This window comes from Amphiura filiformis, chromosome 7 (genome assembly GCF_039555335.1).
Source record: "Amphiura filiformis chromosome 7, Afil_fr2py, whole genome shotgun sequence".
Classification (NCBI taxonomy): domain Eukaryota; kingdom Metazoa; phylum Echinodermata; class Ophiuroidea; order Amphilepidida; family Amphiuridae; genus Amphiura; species Amphiura filiformis.
Window position 1 is genome coordinate 5,373,525 of NC_092634.1, and position 19,174 is coordinate 5,392,698.

At 36.7% G+C, this 19,174-nt stretch overlaps 2 protein-coding genes across 3 annotated transcripts; both read right to left on the minus strand.

The window, feature by feature from the left end:
- Positions 1-6,045: 6,045 nt before the first annotated feature.
- LOC140156234 (steroid 17-alpha-hydroxylase/17,20 lyase-like) lies at positions 6,046-7,736 on the minus strand. 2 transcript variants are annotated; one of them, XM_072179231.1, is made up of 2 exons: positions 7,650-7,736; positions 6,046-6,535 (listed from the first exon to the last, which is right to left on the minus strand). In XM_072179231.1, the coding sequence occupies exons 1-2, from the start codon at positions 7,714-7,716 to the stop codon at positions 6,279-6,281; spliced, it is 324 nt and encodes a 107-aa protein (XP_072035332.1). In that variant the 5' UTR covers positions 7,717-7,736; the 3' UTR covers positions 6,046-6,278. The 2 variants fall into 2 exon arrangements, with proteins under 2 accessions (XP_072035332.1, XP_072035333.1); XM_072179232.1 differs by lacking the exon at positions 7,650-7,736 and adding an exon at positions 7,448-7,524.
- A 5,175-nt stretch (positions 7,737-12,911) lies between these two features.
- LOC140156580 (cytochrome P450 1A1-like) lies at positions 12,912-18,009 on the minus strand. Its single transcript, XM_072179518.1, has 5 exons — positions 17,833-18,009; positions 16,865-17,041; positions 16,025-16,118; positions 14,276-14,434; positions 12,912-13,140 (listed from the first exon to the last, which is right to left on the minus strand). Exons 1-5 carry the CDS (start codon positions 17,981-17,983, stop codon positions 12,912-12,914), a joined length of 810 nt encoding a protein of 269 aa, XP_072035619.1. The 5' UTR covers positions 17,984-18,009.
- Between the last annotated feature and the right edge of the window lie 1,165 nt (positions 18,010-19,174).

The window sequence follows — 19,174 nt, forward strand, 5'->3', positions numbered from 1 at the left end:
TCACTGATGCAATGGGTGTAGTACCCCCTTGTCTTGTCTTGTCTTGTCTGCTACTGCACAAAACGCCTGGTGTGGCTATCAGCGTACAGATCATGCATCGATTCGCTGATAACTTATTAAATTTTAAACCTGAATCTCTGATTTTAAACCTGAATCTCTGATAAGTACCTCTTGTGTGTGGTGCCTTGAACAAGACCAATGCAATTTGTATAAACTATTTATGTCAGTGAAAGTTCTTCCTGTGTGGTGTAATCTATAATATTCCTATTGATATTGCTTTTGTATTGATGTATTCTTAACGAGCATAAAGTTGCAAGTTAGTCGTTTCAACTTCAAGACCTCCTGGGGTCCATTTCACTAAACTTTTAACCCTTCGTAACTCAAGTAAATGTTTGCAATGTTACAAATACCCAATACTAGACGTAACTTTACAAAGGGTGTCTGTAGTAAATCCCTATTACTTATGAAGGGTACCGTTCGTATGTAAGTTTAGTGAAATGGAACTTACAACTCATCATAAGTTACAAATGGTTTCGAGACTTACGAAGTTTCGTAAAGTTTAGTGAAATGGACCCCAGGGATGTACATGTATTCACCTAACTTTTAACCCTTTTTAACTCAAGTAACCATTCGTAAGTCATGAATACATAATACTAGACGTAAATCTCTATTATGAAGCGTACATTCTTTTCGTGAAATGGATTTTATGATGCATCGTAAGTAGCTTACGAACAATTTTGGGACTAACGAAGCTTCGTAAAGTTTAGTGAAATGGACCCGAGGTGTATTTCACTCAACTTGTAACCCTACGTAACCGTTCGTAAGTTTTGAATGTACCTAATACTAGACTTGACTTCATGAAGGGTCCCTGTAGTAAATCCCAATTACTTACGAAGGGTCCCAATTGTACGTCCTTTTAGTGAAATGGATTTTTCGATGCATCGTAACTTATGTAGCTTACGGACGATTTTGAGACTTATGAAGCTTCATAAAGTTTAGTGTAATGGACGCCAGGTCACATAATGTTCCTTGACATAGCATGAAGTATGTTTGTTCTATTGGCATGTAATGACATACAGGGATGCCAAAAAATTAAGGTACCAGTTATGTTCACCCTGTAATACAGGCTGTATATCCTAAACAAAGACAGATATTTCATAATTGGAACCAGCAGCCAATAGCTGCATCTTTTAGCTTGAGTTTAAGACCTTATTCATTGAAATTCTTCAAGAAATAAAGACACAACAATCCAAAAACCGAAGAAAGATTGAATATTGAATCACACTTGCGCGCAGCACTTATCATCAGCCAGCTACGCTAAATGCCCAAGTCATTTTTACATGTTCTTATTTGCAATTTTGATTTTCCGAGTAATAAACCCACAATTCATCAAATTTCCAGCTGCATTCTTCATTAACTTGTGGAATACATCAAAAGAGATGCTCATCTTTAAAGTGGAAGAGAATTGAAAAGCTGTGTGTAGTGCACAACAGAAATGAGCATATTTTATTTATTTATACTTTCTGAGTAATAAACCCATAATTCATCAAATTTCCAGCTGCATTCTTCATTAACTTGTGGAATACATCAAAAGAGATGCTCATCTTTAAAGTGGTAGAGAATTGAAAAGCTGTGTGTAGTGCACAACAGAAAATTTTATTTATTATACCTTATACTTTCTTTAAGCAGGGTAATCTCATTAATTAAATTTGGATTTCCTGGAGGCCAAGTGGGGGGGCAAAGTGATTTTTTGGGGGGGGGACAAAATCAACCAATTGTGTGCAAAATTGCTGCAAAAAAGTGAAAATGCTCATAATGTTAGGTTTTTACTGGGGGTAACTGGGTGGGCAAGAGCTCTGATTGGGGACATCCCCCATGCTGCCACTGCCACCACTGCAAGTGTTGTATCATTGTAGGGAACAAAAGTCTACATTTGTTCATATAATTGACAAGTCAAACAGGCTACTCTGTATAAATGGAATAGCCCAATTTATGGAGAATATAGCTCTGAGCTCGTGTAAATATTAAAATTGATATTATTATTAATATCATAAACAATAACAAATTTATTCTTATTAGTTAGTTATTTACATGCATGTGTGAGTGACTTGATCACAAAATGGGGACAATGTCATCAAAGTTGTGTTTGAGTAATAACTTGGTTTACAATTTGAAATTAATCCTAATGTTTGTTTTTTGTTTATTCGCGCGCCCAATGTTTTCAAAACATTGCGAATAAACAACAAAAAACTGATATTTTTTATATTTGTTCTTGAATGTGAAAGAAAAGCATTGATATGATTTAAGAAATTAACCAAAATGACTACTGGGCTTATACCTGAGTGCACCCTTCTTCTCAGAATGGTTTTAAAAAATAGGGGGTGGGCTTATAGCCTAAGGTGGGCTTATACCCAAGTAGTTATGGTAATTATAACTATCACCTCACTACTACACTGCTACTAATTAAATTATGGATTTGTTTTTCACAACAAATTTTCTGGTTTGTTTTATTGAATATTTACAAAATGATTAATAATTTAGTATCTCATTCAAATAATAACAAATTCCATACAATAGTTAGGTCATAATTTATTTATCTCTTCCTTGTGGTATAATAATGCGGCTAAACTTTAGAATACCCTACCGCATTGTACAGTCACTGAAGCTAGTAAGCTACCTAGGCCTAGTTTAAACCCTGCTACACCGACAGCGCAAAACTCAGTTACATTAAAACAGTACATTGAATGATGTTTGGATTAACTCGGTAAAATACATCATTCATTTAATTCAGCAAATTAAATAAACAGCTGACAGAGATACATGTACAAAGCAACATTGTAGTAATTTAAAAGGGCATTTTGTGATCCACAGCTTCATCCCCCACTTTTCTAAAAAAAAGTTGAGATTTTTATACCACTGGAAACCTCTGGCTACATAATGTTTATGTACTAAAAATTTCTTGCAGATTAATTTGTGTTGCAAAACTATCGTCATATTTGAATTTCATTCCGGTATACCAGAACGGAATTACAACAGTAGCCTATGGATCACTCGCAAACGCAAAATCGGAATCAACTGAAATTTTGGGAATAAACTTTTTTCGTAGATACCTACTGAAAAATGTCATAAAAAGAGGATGCTAGGATCACGAAATACTCCTTTAATTTATAATGCAACTAATTACCTCAGTCTATCAATTAATTATCTTATTGCATGTACAGGTAAAAAATTTATCCAAGAAGATGCAAATGATTAATTTGAATAATAATATGCATAATTATCGCTTTGCTTTCCATCAATTCTCTTATTTGAAGATCCTAATAATCAGCCATTATTTATAAATCTGCACTAATTATCACTTTCCGTTTATTCTCTCATTTCAAGAAAAGAGAAATAATTAACTTATGAACATTCATTAAAAACATTGACTTTTATAAATATTCAGTCATTCATGATAATATGTATATTTTGTGATGCCTATGAGGAAGGTTATGGCTGTTGCAGGCTACACTGACTGATAAATAACTAATGAATGTTCATAAAACATTCACTTTTATAGATATTACCACTACGTATGAATCTGCAATTTTATACAAGTAAAATATTATGTGAATATACATGTGGACATGCCCAATGCCAGCCCGACGGCCGGGCAAGGGGAACTTTAAAAGGCCTCAGTTCCAAAGCACAATGTTTACTCTCTTATTTAAAAAAGTGAACCAAAATGCACACAAATTAAGAGTTAGACCAGGTCTAAAGTTAGTTCCATCAGGAATGGTCCTTTACTCTTATTTCCTTCCTAGAGTAGCTAGCAAATTCTAATGATTTAAATGCAAAGTTCAATAATAATTAATACAAAATAACTTACGCAAATGTAAAGGAAAATGTCCTTTCTCCTGGGACTAAATTCCACTTAGACCTGGTCTAACTTTAGACCCAGTCTAACTTGTTGGTGCATACAGACCAAAGAGTTTCATTGCAAGAATAAAATATTCACTCTTTAAGAGGCCATATAGGGACAACTCTTTTTGGAGTGGTCCTTTATATATGGCTCCTTTCATTCTCACGTTTTTGGTCCACTGTTTTACACGAATAAAGTAGATATTTCACAATACTATAGGCTTGGGCGGTTGTTGAAAACAATTGATTGTGATTAATTTGTATTTTAAATCGATTATTTTCGATATATTGAACATTGTGTGACTGTAATAGGTTGAACATCGTTTGTTGCATAGAATCCCACTATTAAACATTGCTGTGCATATTTTTAAGTGGAGGAAGATGTGTTTAACAGTTGTTTCGCTTCTTATTCTGGTTGCAGTTTCAGCAAATAGTCACCAATAATAACCACATATGTGACATTATCAAGGGGAATGAGTCACATGTCGGCCCTGGTCGAAAATGAGTTTTTCACATGTTTCTAAAGTGGACGTTTAGAGCTTTCAGAAACTGAAAACCCCATGTTGATACTTCTTTTCTTTGTGAAGTTACGTCAATTTATCAATCGCTGAAAACAATATAATACAAAAGAATTTTAACACTTTCTTTGTCACTATCTCAAAATCAATATTAGCGACATCCGACTCATTTCCCTTGATCGTGTCACATATCATTTTAAACATAGCTTAACAAAACTATTTGCTTAGAAAAACAATTGATTATTCTTGAGAAAGTTAAAATGACAATACTTTGACCAGTGTTTTTAAATAATGAAGTACCCGATTAAAATAAATAATCAATTATTTTTGATTAATCAAAATATCGCCCAAGCCTGCACAATATCTTCAAAACAACTAATGCACAGTCATTAACCTCTAATTTATTGTGCTTTTAATATGAAATACAATGTATGAATTACAATTAACTTTGATGTTTCTTAATGATATCATATTCAACCTAATTGGTGCTCCTAAAAACGTGGGTGGGTTTTTTTTTTGGGGGGGGGGAATACATATCTTCAATACGAAAGGTCAAAATTTTCATTTAATCATCGGCTTATGTCCCACAAAAAATACTCTCCAAACATTCATACCAGAACCCTTAAGTAGAGACATTTCCAATTCATATAAAATGTCTTAATTTGTCTGTAATACACAGCGTAACCACTAGCAGGCCATGTTAGCACATCTATGGCACTAACAAAGGTGTCGGTCACCCACCTTTGAACATTTTTTTTGTGGGGCATGAGAGCACATTAGACACACCAAATTGCTTTCTGAATATGAGGAATGTCCTTCTGATATCAAATAATTTGGATTTTTGAAATTCGCAATATAATACCAATATTATGGCAAGTTATTAAAAAACAGTCATCAAGGTAACCTTTATAAATCTAATGATATACATAAAGTTGTGTTCTTCTTTTGCGTAAAAGAGTGCTCAATCCTATGACGGAGAGCATGTGTACATAAAATTAGAAGAAACAAATTTATTATTCCATGCTGATTCACATGAAATAATAAATTTGTTTCTTCTAATTTTATGTAAATCTAATGACATGTACTTGAAGTGTATGTAGCTGAGAGGAAAAACTGTCAATCATGAAAATTTTGACCTTTCGTATTGAAGATATACATTCCCCAAAACACCCAAAATTACTGTGCAAACCTCACTATATGAGCCCTTCATTGGCTGCAAAATTTATTCTACACTTCCTATTCCTGGCCTCAGATCATATTTTATCTCATGTGAAGTCACCTTCAGGGATGTAAATCTTCAGGAAATTTTGCTTGGATCTTCCCTGTACAAAGTATAGGAAAATACACATTTTCAGGAAATGTTAAAGCAGTTTCAGGAAATTATGTCAGTGCTTGTTTTCATCCCTGCTCCTTCTCCCAGTGTAAAATTCACTAGGATCCACAAAAGTATATTTTTAAGGTCAAAATTGTTACGCGAGTGACAAAAGTAGCAAATTTGGTACACAGATTTGTATGGACCAAAAGTTAATGAAAAGAAGTGGTTCCAAAAACATAGATCTTACTTTGGCAATTTTGGGCTAAAACCCCAATTTTTGGTCAAAAATAATAATAATTTATAGCCCCAAAATAAGGTCTATATTTGACCCTAAGGCACTATACTACAGCATGCTCAACTATCAGACCACAGTTCTCTAACCCCAATACATTTGCACATTCATTGAATGACCTTCGATATTAAATTTGGGGACAAAAACTCATACTCTGCAACTTGAGGTCAAATTTTGCGCGATGATTGCTTAATTGAGGTTATTGAACTATGTCATTGGGATGAGGCCATTGTGGTCCACAGTGATTATAAAATCAGAACCTTTTCTTGGCAACAATATCATACTCCAGAAGAGGTCTCACAAAGCCAGAACCCAAGTCTAACTTGAGATCAAACTTTCCCTCCTGCCCAGGTGGTACAGAGAAGGTGTAATGCTGAAACAACCAGGAGAAGAGAATAAATATTTCTGCTTTGGCAAACGATTCACCAAGACAAACACGACGTCCGAATGAAAATGGAAGAAATCCTTCGGGATGTTGACGCACACCGCCAGATTCATCCAGGAAGTGTTCTGAAATGCAAAAAAGTTGATTTATATATAATTATTAGAATGTGGCCATAGGTATTGTTGTGCTGATGCGTTAAGAGGGGAGGGGAGAGCACTTGCTTAAATATATCCTTCATTAGATATGTGAATGTTCTCAATCATCCAGGTAGATTAAACATAATGAAATAAATATAACAAGCTGACACAGATATGTCCTCTTTCAATTTAAGCTGAACAAATGAGGTAAAACTGTGCCTATGCCGCCAATGTGTGTCACTCCATGCATCAATGGTGACCGAGGCATATATATAGAGTAGTAGAAATCACCAATCCATATATTTTTCAACATATTATAAGGTCCAAGTTTTGAATTTTTTCTCAAAATATCTCAAGAACCACTGAACCAATACTAGGCTTGTTTGTACTCATATTAATGCATTTTTCATGCTGACTCCAAGTATGGTCATGAAAATGCCCATTTCTGAACTTGTCGTCTGCAATCGACACCTGTGTGGAGAGAATTCAACATGCTACATAATGCATTATTAATTTGAAGTAACCTGTATTTATTAAAAAGATGTTATTCATGCAATGGTCAAGGTCTAATGTCAGAACCCCCCCCCCCCCACCCCACTTGAAATACTGGGGACAAAATTGACCAAAAGTTGCAATGTGCATCTTTCTTTGGCCAGGTTTTGGTCCACAATTGTCCTCATTTTGACCCATTCTATCATTAAAATTGCACATTTTTGCACGCTTCACACATATTTGTCCTGGTAAAATCATTTTAGTGGTCGGTCAGTGGGACGATTTGAAAATTTTGCCTCCATTGACTTTGAGGTCCCAGTATGCCCCCTGACCTTGCCCCAAACATCCAAGAGCATTTGAAACCCATTCCAATAATTGGGCAATAGAGTCTACTGGTCCTTCACTTACCAGGTTTGAATTTAGTTTGTTCATCCCAGTGCTTCTCATTAAAGTGGATAGCCCATTGGTTCACCATTACCCAAGTATCTTTACTGATCCTACTAACTTACCAGGTTTGAATTTAGTTGGTTCATCCCAATGCTTCTCATTAAAGTGGATAGCCCATTGGTTCACCACCACCCAAGTATCTTTACTGATCCTACTAACTTACCAGGTTTGAATTTAGTTGGTTCATCCCAGTGCTTCTCATTAAAGTGGATAGCCCATTGGTTCACCATTACCCAAGTATCTTTACTGATCCTAGTACTTACCAGGTTTGAATTTAGTTGGTTCATCCCAGTGCTTCTCATTAAAGTGGATAGCCCATTGATTCACCACCACCCAAGTGTCTTTAGGAATCATGTAGTTACCTGTAACAAAACAATGAATTTATTGAATCAAAATTCCCCTCACGAGCAGTCATAATTGTTTAATATTCATTTAATAAGCACACAACAAATTATTTCATATGAGTTTTGGGGCTTCTCATGATGATGCATGCTGCCTGAATGCATGACTACACCCAATGTCAATTCATGATCGTGTATTGGAAATCACTGTTGGGTACAATTCTGTATAGCACAAGTAATTGATGGAACCCCTGACCTTGGGACACCGCAGTTTTATGTTGGGGACACCGCAGTAATGACCTAGTCGGATTAATGTATACCCAGGGGTGGTGAATTCTCAAAGTGGTCTGCCAAAATCGCACCCCCCCCTTGGCCATGCCAAAAACTTTGCCCCCCACCCCTGTTAATGTGTGCCAAAAAACTTTTCCACCCCTTCTCCTTTGATGTGCCAAAAAACTTTTGCCCCTCCCCTTTTAACACATACCAAAACATCTTTGCCCCCCTCCTTTTACACATACAAGATTTTGGGTAACCCAAATTTAAAACTTATTACATGGCTCTGCACTGTTTCTACTTTATAAAAAAAATAATTTCAATAAAAAAAAAATCACTTTTGTTTTTACATTACAGAAAAATCTCTATAATTATTGCCTACCTAGAGCAACATCTTCCAGAGTAGTATGTGCAACGCCCACTGGTGTGACAGAGCTGTATCTTAACGTCTCATACATGCATGCCTCTGTGTATGGTAGCTGGCCACGATCTTCCACGCTGGGTGCACGATCTCTTCCAACTACTCTGTCAACTTCTTCAGCTACTTTTTCCTGCATTTCAGGGTATTTCACCATCAGGGCAACAGCCCAGTGAAGGGTGATGGTGGTTGTATTAGTGCCAGCTGAGCAGAAAGAAAAAAAGAATTATGATTTTCTTTGGCAAAAAATAAAATACATGTCTCTAGATCTGTCGAGCATGATCATTTTGTAGTGCACATTCGTTTCTGAGAAATTGTCCAAATTTTTATTTCCAGATTTGTTTTTAGAAAAATATTTCGCTTTTTTAAGGGAGACTGCACATGGTAAGTCTTCCAAGCTTCTAAACAGGGCTTTATTGGGACAAAGTTTGCACATATTTTGCACTATTTTGGCTCATGATCAGGGGTGAATTTTGGTGGGAAACAGGCAGCACAGAAGATGCACCGGGCAATTTTGGGGAGCTTTTTTTTTCCTTCCGCGTGATATTTGTGGTTTTTAAGAAAATTTGCTCATTTTTGACAATTTTCAGAAATCCCCCTTGAAGTTGCCTTTGCCTCCTCTCCCCCTTCCTGGAAAATCATGGCTACACCACACTGGTCAAAATAAGCTGCTGGGGGCAAGGTCTGACAAAAATGGTCAAATATGGGCAAAAATGTCTAAGCATCACACAAAGGGAAAGACATCCCACATAGGGATTATTAACCCCCTGGACACTACTGGTCATCTAACAGCATTTCTGATTGGTTGATAACTTGAAATGCTCATTTCAATTGCCAATTATGTCTAGGCTTTAAACTATTTATGGTCCTTTGCAGACGATCTTATTAATACCCTCCTTGATTGGTTCAAAATTGGATACAATATTAATTTTAGCCAATCATGAGGTTAACAGTGCCTATATTATGTGATGCTATTAACCCTAACACTGACCCATGCTTTTTGATATCGGAAGTCAAAGAAGATCCGAATTTTTCAAGAAGAAGAAGAATTTTGACTTGGCTTTTGGATTCGAACCGTTGACCCCGCATGCCAACCACACGATCGCGGACCGGTAGCTGCACGGGTTATTGCTGCCCGGCCAGCAATTCCATGAGCATATAACACTTAGGGTGATTGCGTCATCGCAGACCCTGGGGTTCATGCATGCGCAGAATTTTTCATCGTGGTATTTACAGGTGTTAGGGTTAGAAGACACTCTAATCTGGAAAAATACATCTTACCTAACCCTAACACTGACCCATGCTTTTTGATATCGGAAGTCAAAGAAGATCCGAATTTTTCAAGAAGAATAATAATTTTTGACTTGGCACCCCCAGGATTCGAACCTTTGACCCCCCGCATGCCAACCACACGATCGCGGACCGGTAGCTGCACTAGTTATTGCTGCCCGGCCAGCAATTCCGTGAGCATATTACACTTAGGGTGATTGCGTCATCGCAGACCATGGGATTCATGCATGCGCAGAATTTTTCATCGTGGTATTTTATGGTATTTACAGGTGTTAGGGTTAAAGCAATAATGTGTGATTTGCATAAAGAATAGATTCCTTTTTACATGTTGGTTTTTACTGATCACATTGTCCCCTTTTAATTTCGAGCCAAACAAATGAGGTAAAACAAAGAAAATTGTGATTTCATTCCAGCGCCAACAATGCGTGTATTAGCTCACCGATTGTATAACATGTATTTTTGTGCAGAGCATCACACAGCTGGGATGTACAAACAAGACGTAAGATGAATAACAATATGCACAGTTTATACATTAAGACGTACAAGGAATAGCGATATGCATACAATTTATACATAACTGATTCAATGATATAAACGCATGTACGGGTGAGCTGACATTCACGAGACGTGTTAACAAGCACTCAATCGGGGAACTCTGAATAAAACTGGAGCTCCCTGGTTTTAATATAAAAACTTAATTTTTACTGTAATTAAAGCACTTCAGGCTTAGTCTTTCATGTGGTATTTTAGTACACCACTGGGCAATTACAATCATGCAAGATGTAGAAATTCAAGAAAAACTGAGGGAGTCACTGTGTAGCAAATCACATATTACGGCTTTAAACAAATGTTATTACCTCGCTAGTTTTAGATCATGCATGGTGCTTGGAGAAACTTGGTAGTCACCTGCTCCGCAGTCGAATGAAATGAAATGAAATGAATTATGTAATATGAAAATGTTAGAAGTACTAAAATTGTTCGAAATTGTGAACAAAATGTTTTTTAAAGGATTTAAAAAAGGCTTAGGAAAAAGAAGGTTGTTTTCTCAAGTCTCCCTGGCCAACCTGTTGTACCCAAAGGTTAACTTTCCCACCAGGTTTCAAAACAATTCAAGATTATTTACTTAATTGACCTAAGATGACCTTGTATGACCTTGATATGATCATTTGAGAAAATTGCTGTTCATTCACCAGGTTTCATGAAAATCACCCAAATTTCAAAACTTGTGTGAAAATCCAACTGCCTTTACTACTTTGACCTATGACCTTCAAAATGTGTCATACAAAGTTAACTTACTCCAAGTTGCATTATCGTAGATGTGAGAAAATATCAGGAAAAACCTAACCCAAATGGAACACACATTCACCCCCCCCCACCTTGTCAATGCTATCACACACATTCTTAGTGCAGAGCTTATCCATACACAATTGACAGACTGTGGTTTAATTTGTATTACAAAATTGGGGTGTTATACCCCTCTATGGCTTTGAAGCTATCTCCAACCTGTGGCATGGAGCTCCATGGTTAAGTGCGATAAGGCTCCATAGTTGGTAATGTGTATAATATGCACACTTCCATAGTTTGAATGCTGATGCAAATGCATACACACACACCCTGTGGCGTAGCGTGGGTCATCATATGGGGGGGGGGCACCGACCATGATTGGAGGGCATCGGGTCTGATTGGGTGCTCCTATGACAATACGCCACTGACATACACCCACACACTGCAGGAATACACTCTCACAACATTCCCTATGCATGGTACTAGGGGGGAAGCAAGGGGGGTAAAATGGGTCATTGGGTGAATGTGGTTAATGAGGAAAATCAAGTTTAAAAGGGTTGCACATACAGAGATAAGTACATGTATACCATTTTCACCCTGATGTAGCAGTGACGTTAGTGTGCATTTAATTGGGTGCAGCTTAACAAATAGCTGGCATACACACATACGCGCTTTAAGATGCCACATTGATGCACACGAAACAGCCTCCTCAGCGCATTGACGTCACTGCCAAAACAGGGCAAAAAATGGTATATTTATATATATAGTGCTCTAACATCACGATTAATATGAATGCATCTCACTATCACTCAAGAATTACAAACTTGTCTGAATGCCAGTAGTATTTATACCTTGGAAGAGGTCACTAACTGTTTGTAGCAGGTGTGTCTCAGTGAGTGAGTCAACTTTAGCTGATCCTTCAGCGATAGCATTCTCTTGTTCCTTCATCAAGCAGTCTATCAAATCTTTAACATTTTCTGTGGAGAGACAGTCAATTATCATTAAAGATCAGTACATATGGAATATGTATTCTGGGCTGGAGGGGTCTGGGTGTACTTAATTGTGTTCTGAAGTGGATAGCATGCACATGCATGAACTTTCAAAATGACCCTAAACAAGTATTTTCACATTGTTTCCATAATAAGTTGGTCTTAACCCTGGAATTATGAAAAAATTGGACCTCAAAAGTGCTGAATTGTTGGTCTAAAGTATATATATAAAAGTATAATAAAACAATTTTGGCTAAATAATATAATATTCAGCATTTAATAACTAGTAGTTTCACGCCTCACGGCGATCGTATAAAAGTATACATATTTAGAATGGCAAAGACTTGACAAAAATATTATCCATCCATCCCTCAACAAATATATTTTGATCCAAATATTTTCGGGCAACATAACAAAATAAATTCTTCAGTAAAATTTATAATTAATTTGTAAACACAAAATATTAATCTAGAAAGCTATTTGTTTCATTTTTTTTTAATTCTGACCAACTGTGATAAATTTTCACTAAAAATGGTTGAAAAATGCTAAAGTTTACAAACAAAATTATAAAAAATGCCCAAATTTCAACCATTTTTGGTGTACAAATTGCACAGAACTGATTAATTCAATACAGACTAGATGCCAGAGGGAATGTGAATTTTAAGGGGGAAATCCGAATTGTTTGTGGTCTTGACGGGGAATCTGAATTTTTTACTTGAACCATGAGGAGGCAATGTTAAGTTTAAATGGAGAAAACACAGGGGATATTTTTTGGTCAAAACTCACACTCCCCTCTCTGGTGTAAATATTGAATGATCTTTGTAGGCAATCTAGAGATGGTGCCACTTACCGGGATCATATGCTTCTCTGTGAGCCTTCATTTCTTTGCCGAGCTCCATATGCCATGAATCAGCTATTTTCATGACTCCTTTGGTTCTTGGATCTGGGAAATGCTTCAGGATTGGTATAAAGTCTGCAGGTACTCCATTACCAAGTGCTCTCACCATGTCTTTGTTGAAGTCTATCCAAAACTGTAGTTTTGGATCCCCATAGGAGTAACTAAGTAAAGAAATAATTTAACCCCATGAGAACTACCTGCAGATTGGCCAAAAAGAAGTTTTCATTATCAATTGGACCAATCAGCAACATTGTTAGAATAATTTCACCACGCAAAACAATTGGAGTGAATTATTTACAAAGCTCCATTCTGATTGGTGATTAAAGTGAAGATATCATTAATTGACCAATCAGAGGCAATGTTAGATCGGCAGGTAGTGCTCAGGGTTAATTATTAATAACCCAGGAGAAGTGCTTGACTTTGGTTTGGGAGAGGATGTGTGGCTAGGACTCCAAAAAACTACCAAACTTTAAACCAAATTTGACAAACAAAAACACCCAAAATTATACCAATTTTTGGAAAATTTTGCTTCATAATGATGAAAAATTGGTGTTTTTTCAAGAAAATTTTGAAAAAACTCCCTTTCTTAAACCAAATTTTAAAGACATTGCGTGTCATCAATAAACCAAAATAGATGAAGTACAGCTCCAATCTTAGCCACATGACTGACACTGCATCCAGAATCTGCAGCACATCCCCTTCCCCCCTCCCAGAATAATAATTCATAAATAAATTTATCCCTTGCATAAACTTGTGTCTTGACTAGCAAGTGTAGCTCATTAACCCATTGTGATGAAGAGGCTCAACGGAGATATTGGCCAAGTGGGGATCTTGTTGCAGGGTGTTAGCTAGTCATCTGTCCACCCATCATTTTGGATGGGCAGTTTGCTCCCGGGACAGGCAAAATTAATGACATACACTAAATTATACCAATAATGCTTTAATAAGATCTGTGAACTCAAAAGAGGACCAGACTAATAAAACATGCCTATTTGAACTAACTGAACACCCAGAAGGGGCAGAGGTCTGGTTTATGTTTTCAGGGTGAAAGTTTGGATGGGGAGTTTTGGTGAAAATGATGGGCACTTGTCAAATCCTAGCTAAGACCCTGTCTTCTTGTATGTGCTCCCATCCAAATTAAGGCTTGAATCTCTATAAATACATGTGTACATAGCTGGCAAGCAAAACTACACAGACAGTAAAAACACAATGTTTTGAGCAGATTTTTAACAAGTGTGTGGGGCTTCAGCCCCCAAAGCACCCCCTCTGGACACGCCACTGATACCCTATACTTACTCATGTCCAAAACACATGGTTGCTAAGATATTATATACGGCAACTCCTAGAGCCTCCTTTGGATCAAATGCTTTTCCTTCAGTTTCATCAAGAGCCCTGCTTAGCTTGGGTAAAACACTGTGAACTAGCTGATCCAAACGCTTTCCTGACGCAAAATGCCTGTATTGAAAATGTTAACACAATGGTACAAATACAATTTCAGTCAAATTTTAATTTTGATATATTCTTTGCCCAAAATTATGCTAAATATTAGTTATACCTATAAGGTTTTCTGGTCATTTTAAGCTGAAATAATGAGGTAAAATGAAAGAAAATCTTTAAGAGAATGCTTAACTGTGATATTCTGTGTTGGATTTAATGTCTTAATTAAACCATCAATTCAAAAATAATTTTTAAGCCACAAACCATGGCATGGCTTGTTTAAAATTGTCAAGGGTGTGGGGATTGAAAATTGTTAAAGTCATAATGTACGATCTTATAATATGAATTTGGTTAATTTTTTTCACACCTGATTTTTTGGCATATTTGTAATGTTTACACATGTCACAACTTGCACCTAAATGGAATCAGCCAAATTTCTTGTGTTTGTAGGTAAACCGAGCAAAGTTCGACATAAAGTCATAATTCAAAGAATTATGACTTTATGTCCTCCCATAGAACTGCATGTTAAACGGCCAAAATAACAAGCAGTGTTTCTTTCACTTTACCTCATTATTTCAGCTCAAAACTAACAGAAACCATTCCCGATAATTATTACTAGTATAATTTCAGCATTTTGAGTATATAATGACAAATTTAAAATTTGAAGGAAATCGTACATTAAGCCTTTAAGTGCTGGAATAGGAACGTTTGCACAGTATTTTTTGTGGGATACGAGAGAGCATATCAGACATATTGAATTGTAAAATACGTGGAATGTCCTTCTGATATCAAATAATTTTTTGAAATTGGTGATATAATACAAATTTTATGGCAAATTATTAAAAATTGATATTTGTTTTTATTTTTCATATTTAACAATCCACGAAGTAAAATTTATAAATCTAATGATATGCACTTAAAGTGTATGAAGCTGGGAAGATCATTTAAAAATTTTGACATTTCATATTGAAGATACACATTTTTCCCCATAAGACCTACTTTTTAGGTGTTTTGGGAAAAAAATCTGTAACTTCAACACAAAAGGTCAAAATTTTCAAATGATCATCGGCTTTTCTTCCCAGCTACAAAATATCATTAGATTTATAAATTTTACTTCGAGGAATGTTTGATGTCAAAAATATCAATTTCTAATAATTTGCCATAAAATTTGTATCATATCAGAAATTTCAAAAAAATCAAAATTACTTCATATCAGAAGGATATTCCACATATTCAGAATACAATATGTCTGATGTGCTCTCATGACCCACAAAAATACTGCGTAAATGTTGCCAAGCATGCAAAGGGGGGCTAATTGTTCACAAAGATTTAATACCTTGTGGGTGATTGATTGATCGATCGATTGCTTGGTTGGTTGGTAGGTTGATTGATTGATTGATTGACTGACTAACCTGATGGCACTGTGTGCAATCTTGCAATGAAGTTTCCACCTGGTACAATATGAGTTACCCGATTGATTGATTGATTGATGATTGACTGACTGACTAACCTGATGGCACTATGTGCAATCTTGCGATGAAGTTTCCACCTGATATGAGTTATCTGATTGATTGATTGATTGATTGATTGATTGATTGATTGACTAACCTGATGGCACTGTGTGCAATCTTGCGATGAAGTTTCCACCTGGGACAATATGAGGCACCTGTGATATCATTGAAGCCTTGAGAGACATACTCAACTACAAAAAAACACAAAACATAAGAATTTTATAATCCTGTATAATACTTAGACATACAATATTCAGGCGATGGCAATCTATCAAGTGACTCATCTGTTAGGCATACTCTCTATAAAAGCTGATAATAATGCTCTGTGTGCTAGCAATTGACACTTTGTTCAATCATCTCAAAATGAGGTTTTACCTGCAAAGTGCATGTTGTGTATGCTTATACCGCATAAGCTTTGCAAAAGCCTTCTGCGCACTGCTAAAAAAGCGTGCAAAATAAAAATGCATTTTTGCACACCTGGCACTCCGGGTGGGCGTCAATCCTGGGGGTACATCCTCAAAATTTGGGGGCACAATATTAAATGTCCCAACACATTTTAGCAACTTTAATCATAAAGTCACAAGCACATGTTCTTTATATAGAGCAAGCACAAAAATATACTTTATATTCAACCACATTTTGAGATATGTACAACCGTAACCAACAATAGTGTTCACCAAATGCCTTCAATTGGGGCACCATTTTGAAAAAAATCCAACTTATCGGGGGAGAAGTGGCCCATTCCCCTCACACATCTCCTTGTATCGTTTGAGGTTTGTTCTTCTATAACCAATGGCCAGGGTAAAAATGTGCACCAAATGGCTTCAACTGCAGCTTTATTTTTTTTTAAACTTCAACTTCTCAGGGGGCAAGGGGAATGGAACAGAAAAAGAAACTGGCTACACCCCTAGCTGTTACCATGGTTACTAGTTCTCACCTGTAAACGCTTTTATCCTTCCAGCAAATTCTACAGGCTTCTTCAAAAAGGCATCCTTAGCTAGCTCAAGATTATTTAGGACAATACACCAGTTACTGCCTATCTTTATGGAAAATATGTCACCATACTTTTTGGCAATTGTGTTGAATTCTTCATGTAAAGGCCCCTTTGTCAATTCTGAAAAATACAAGACATTACACTTTGTTAAGCATATGAGCAAAATAGGCCTACAATGATTGCAGGGGGAATACTAAATTTTGCAGAAAAATTTGCAAATTTCCCAGATTGTATAGAAAAATAGCAAATTGGACAAAAACTTTTGTATGGGAATAATTCAATAATTGCACAGAAAATTGTATCATATGGAGATTTGCATGGAAAATGTCTAGTTTCATGGGGATTTGCGCAAAGGTTTGACAACATTTCTTTGATTTAGTCACCTTAGATATACTAGAACTGTTAAAAGATAATCATCTTCGTGTGCATAGGGGGGTCATACAAATGTTCAACAGGAGAGAGAGAGGGTAAGAAATTCAACACATAGGGGTTATATCCATGCATGACCCTACTTTCAAAGAAAATGACACCCCTTAGCCTTTCATGTAGACCGGCACAGGGCCATAGCAAGATTATAAAATATGGGCTGTCATCACAAATGTGGGGCTGCCAAAATTCAAATATATGCACAAATTGGAATAAAGATATAAAATAAGAAAGACATAACAATTTTCTCAAAACGTGGGACAGCCATGGCCAGGGACAGGCGATTTGGGCGGAAAAAAATAGCAAATTATGCGGAACTCTTTTTTCGGTGCAAATCATGTATCCCTGCCCATAGGAAAAAAATAGCCAATTGCACGGAATTGCATGGAAAAAAGGTTCCGCGCAAATCGCCTGTCCCTGGCCATGGCCTCCCCGGTCGCCCTGCTTGCTACGGCACTGGACCTACAAAAAGAGGATTACCTTACCAAATATATTGCCCACAATGGGTAGCGCAACTGGTCCTGGAGGAAGTCCTGCAGGTCTGCTCACATTCTTGTACCATGCATAAATCAGGAATGAGACTACCAGTAGAATGATGGTTGATGTGTTCAATGATGAGATCAAATATTCCAACATGGTGTTAAGGTTCTTACTGCTTTTGGTGAAGATGAACAATCAATATATCTCTGGAAAAAGGAACAACATTACAGCAAACATTATGAACAATAAACAACATACAATTTCAGACTCTATTAATTATCTTCAGCAGGCCCTATATATTCGCTTTGCCTGTTAACAGCCCGGTTGACTTTGTGTTGTGATCATGGTTCCGATGACAGTTACTAATAGTAATGTGTACCAGTTGACCTGGCAACGATCGATTCTGACATCACACTACGACAGCGAATATGTATGCCCTTGCAGTATTGAATTCAACAAAAAAGTATGGTGCTCATGCCTTCGGCATGAACTAACATTCACCCCCTACCAAACTTCATCACAAAATTGGTTAATACAATTTCTTTCAAAAAGGAATGAGGAGCTGCTAACTGAGGAGGTTTGGGGTGTGGTCATCTACATGGGCATATGCCTGCCAGATGGCATAAACATGGGCGCATATTTAATATGGAATTGACAAACAAAGTGGGCATAATATATAGCTATTATATCGTTATGAATACGGCAGACGGCCAAATCCGGATTCGTCTTTTGGTAAATTTATTTTACGAATGCATTACATTTGAATTAGAGAACAAGGGATCAATGCTGTACATGATAGAGGGCAGCATATCATTTTTTTTAACGGAGACCAGATGATAACAGCATAAATAAGTAATCAAAAGAGGGCGGCAAACAAGGTTAGTTGACGGTGCATCACAGTACGGTCACCGACGGCAGCCGTTAAAAAATCGATATGCTGCCCTCTATAGATATAGCATTGATCCCTTGTTCTCGAATTCAAATGTAATGCATGTGTAAAATGAATTTACCAAAAGCCGAATCTGGATTCGGCCGTCTGCCGTATTCATAACGATATGACCTCAAAAAATTGATTTCATGATAAAACTTAAAAGAGACATCTTTTACACAAGCATGTGCATCTGATTGAGATTGGAGTGACAGGACTGACCGGGGTACACACACACCATATCAGATCAATACATTTTCCCCCATATTGATTCCCATAGCTCTGTAGGAATCTCATCAAATCATGTGATTCCCCATTGTTCATCTGGTGTAGTACATATTCTACATCTTGACCTGAGGTGTGGCGATTCATCTTCTATCCTATATATCATGGTTGTATTTTTGCCAATGGCCTTTGGC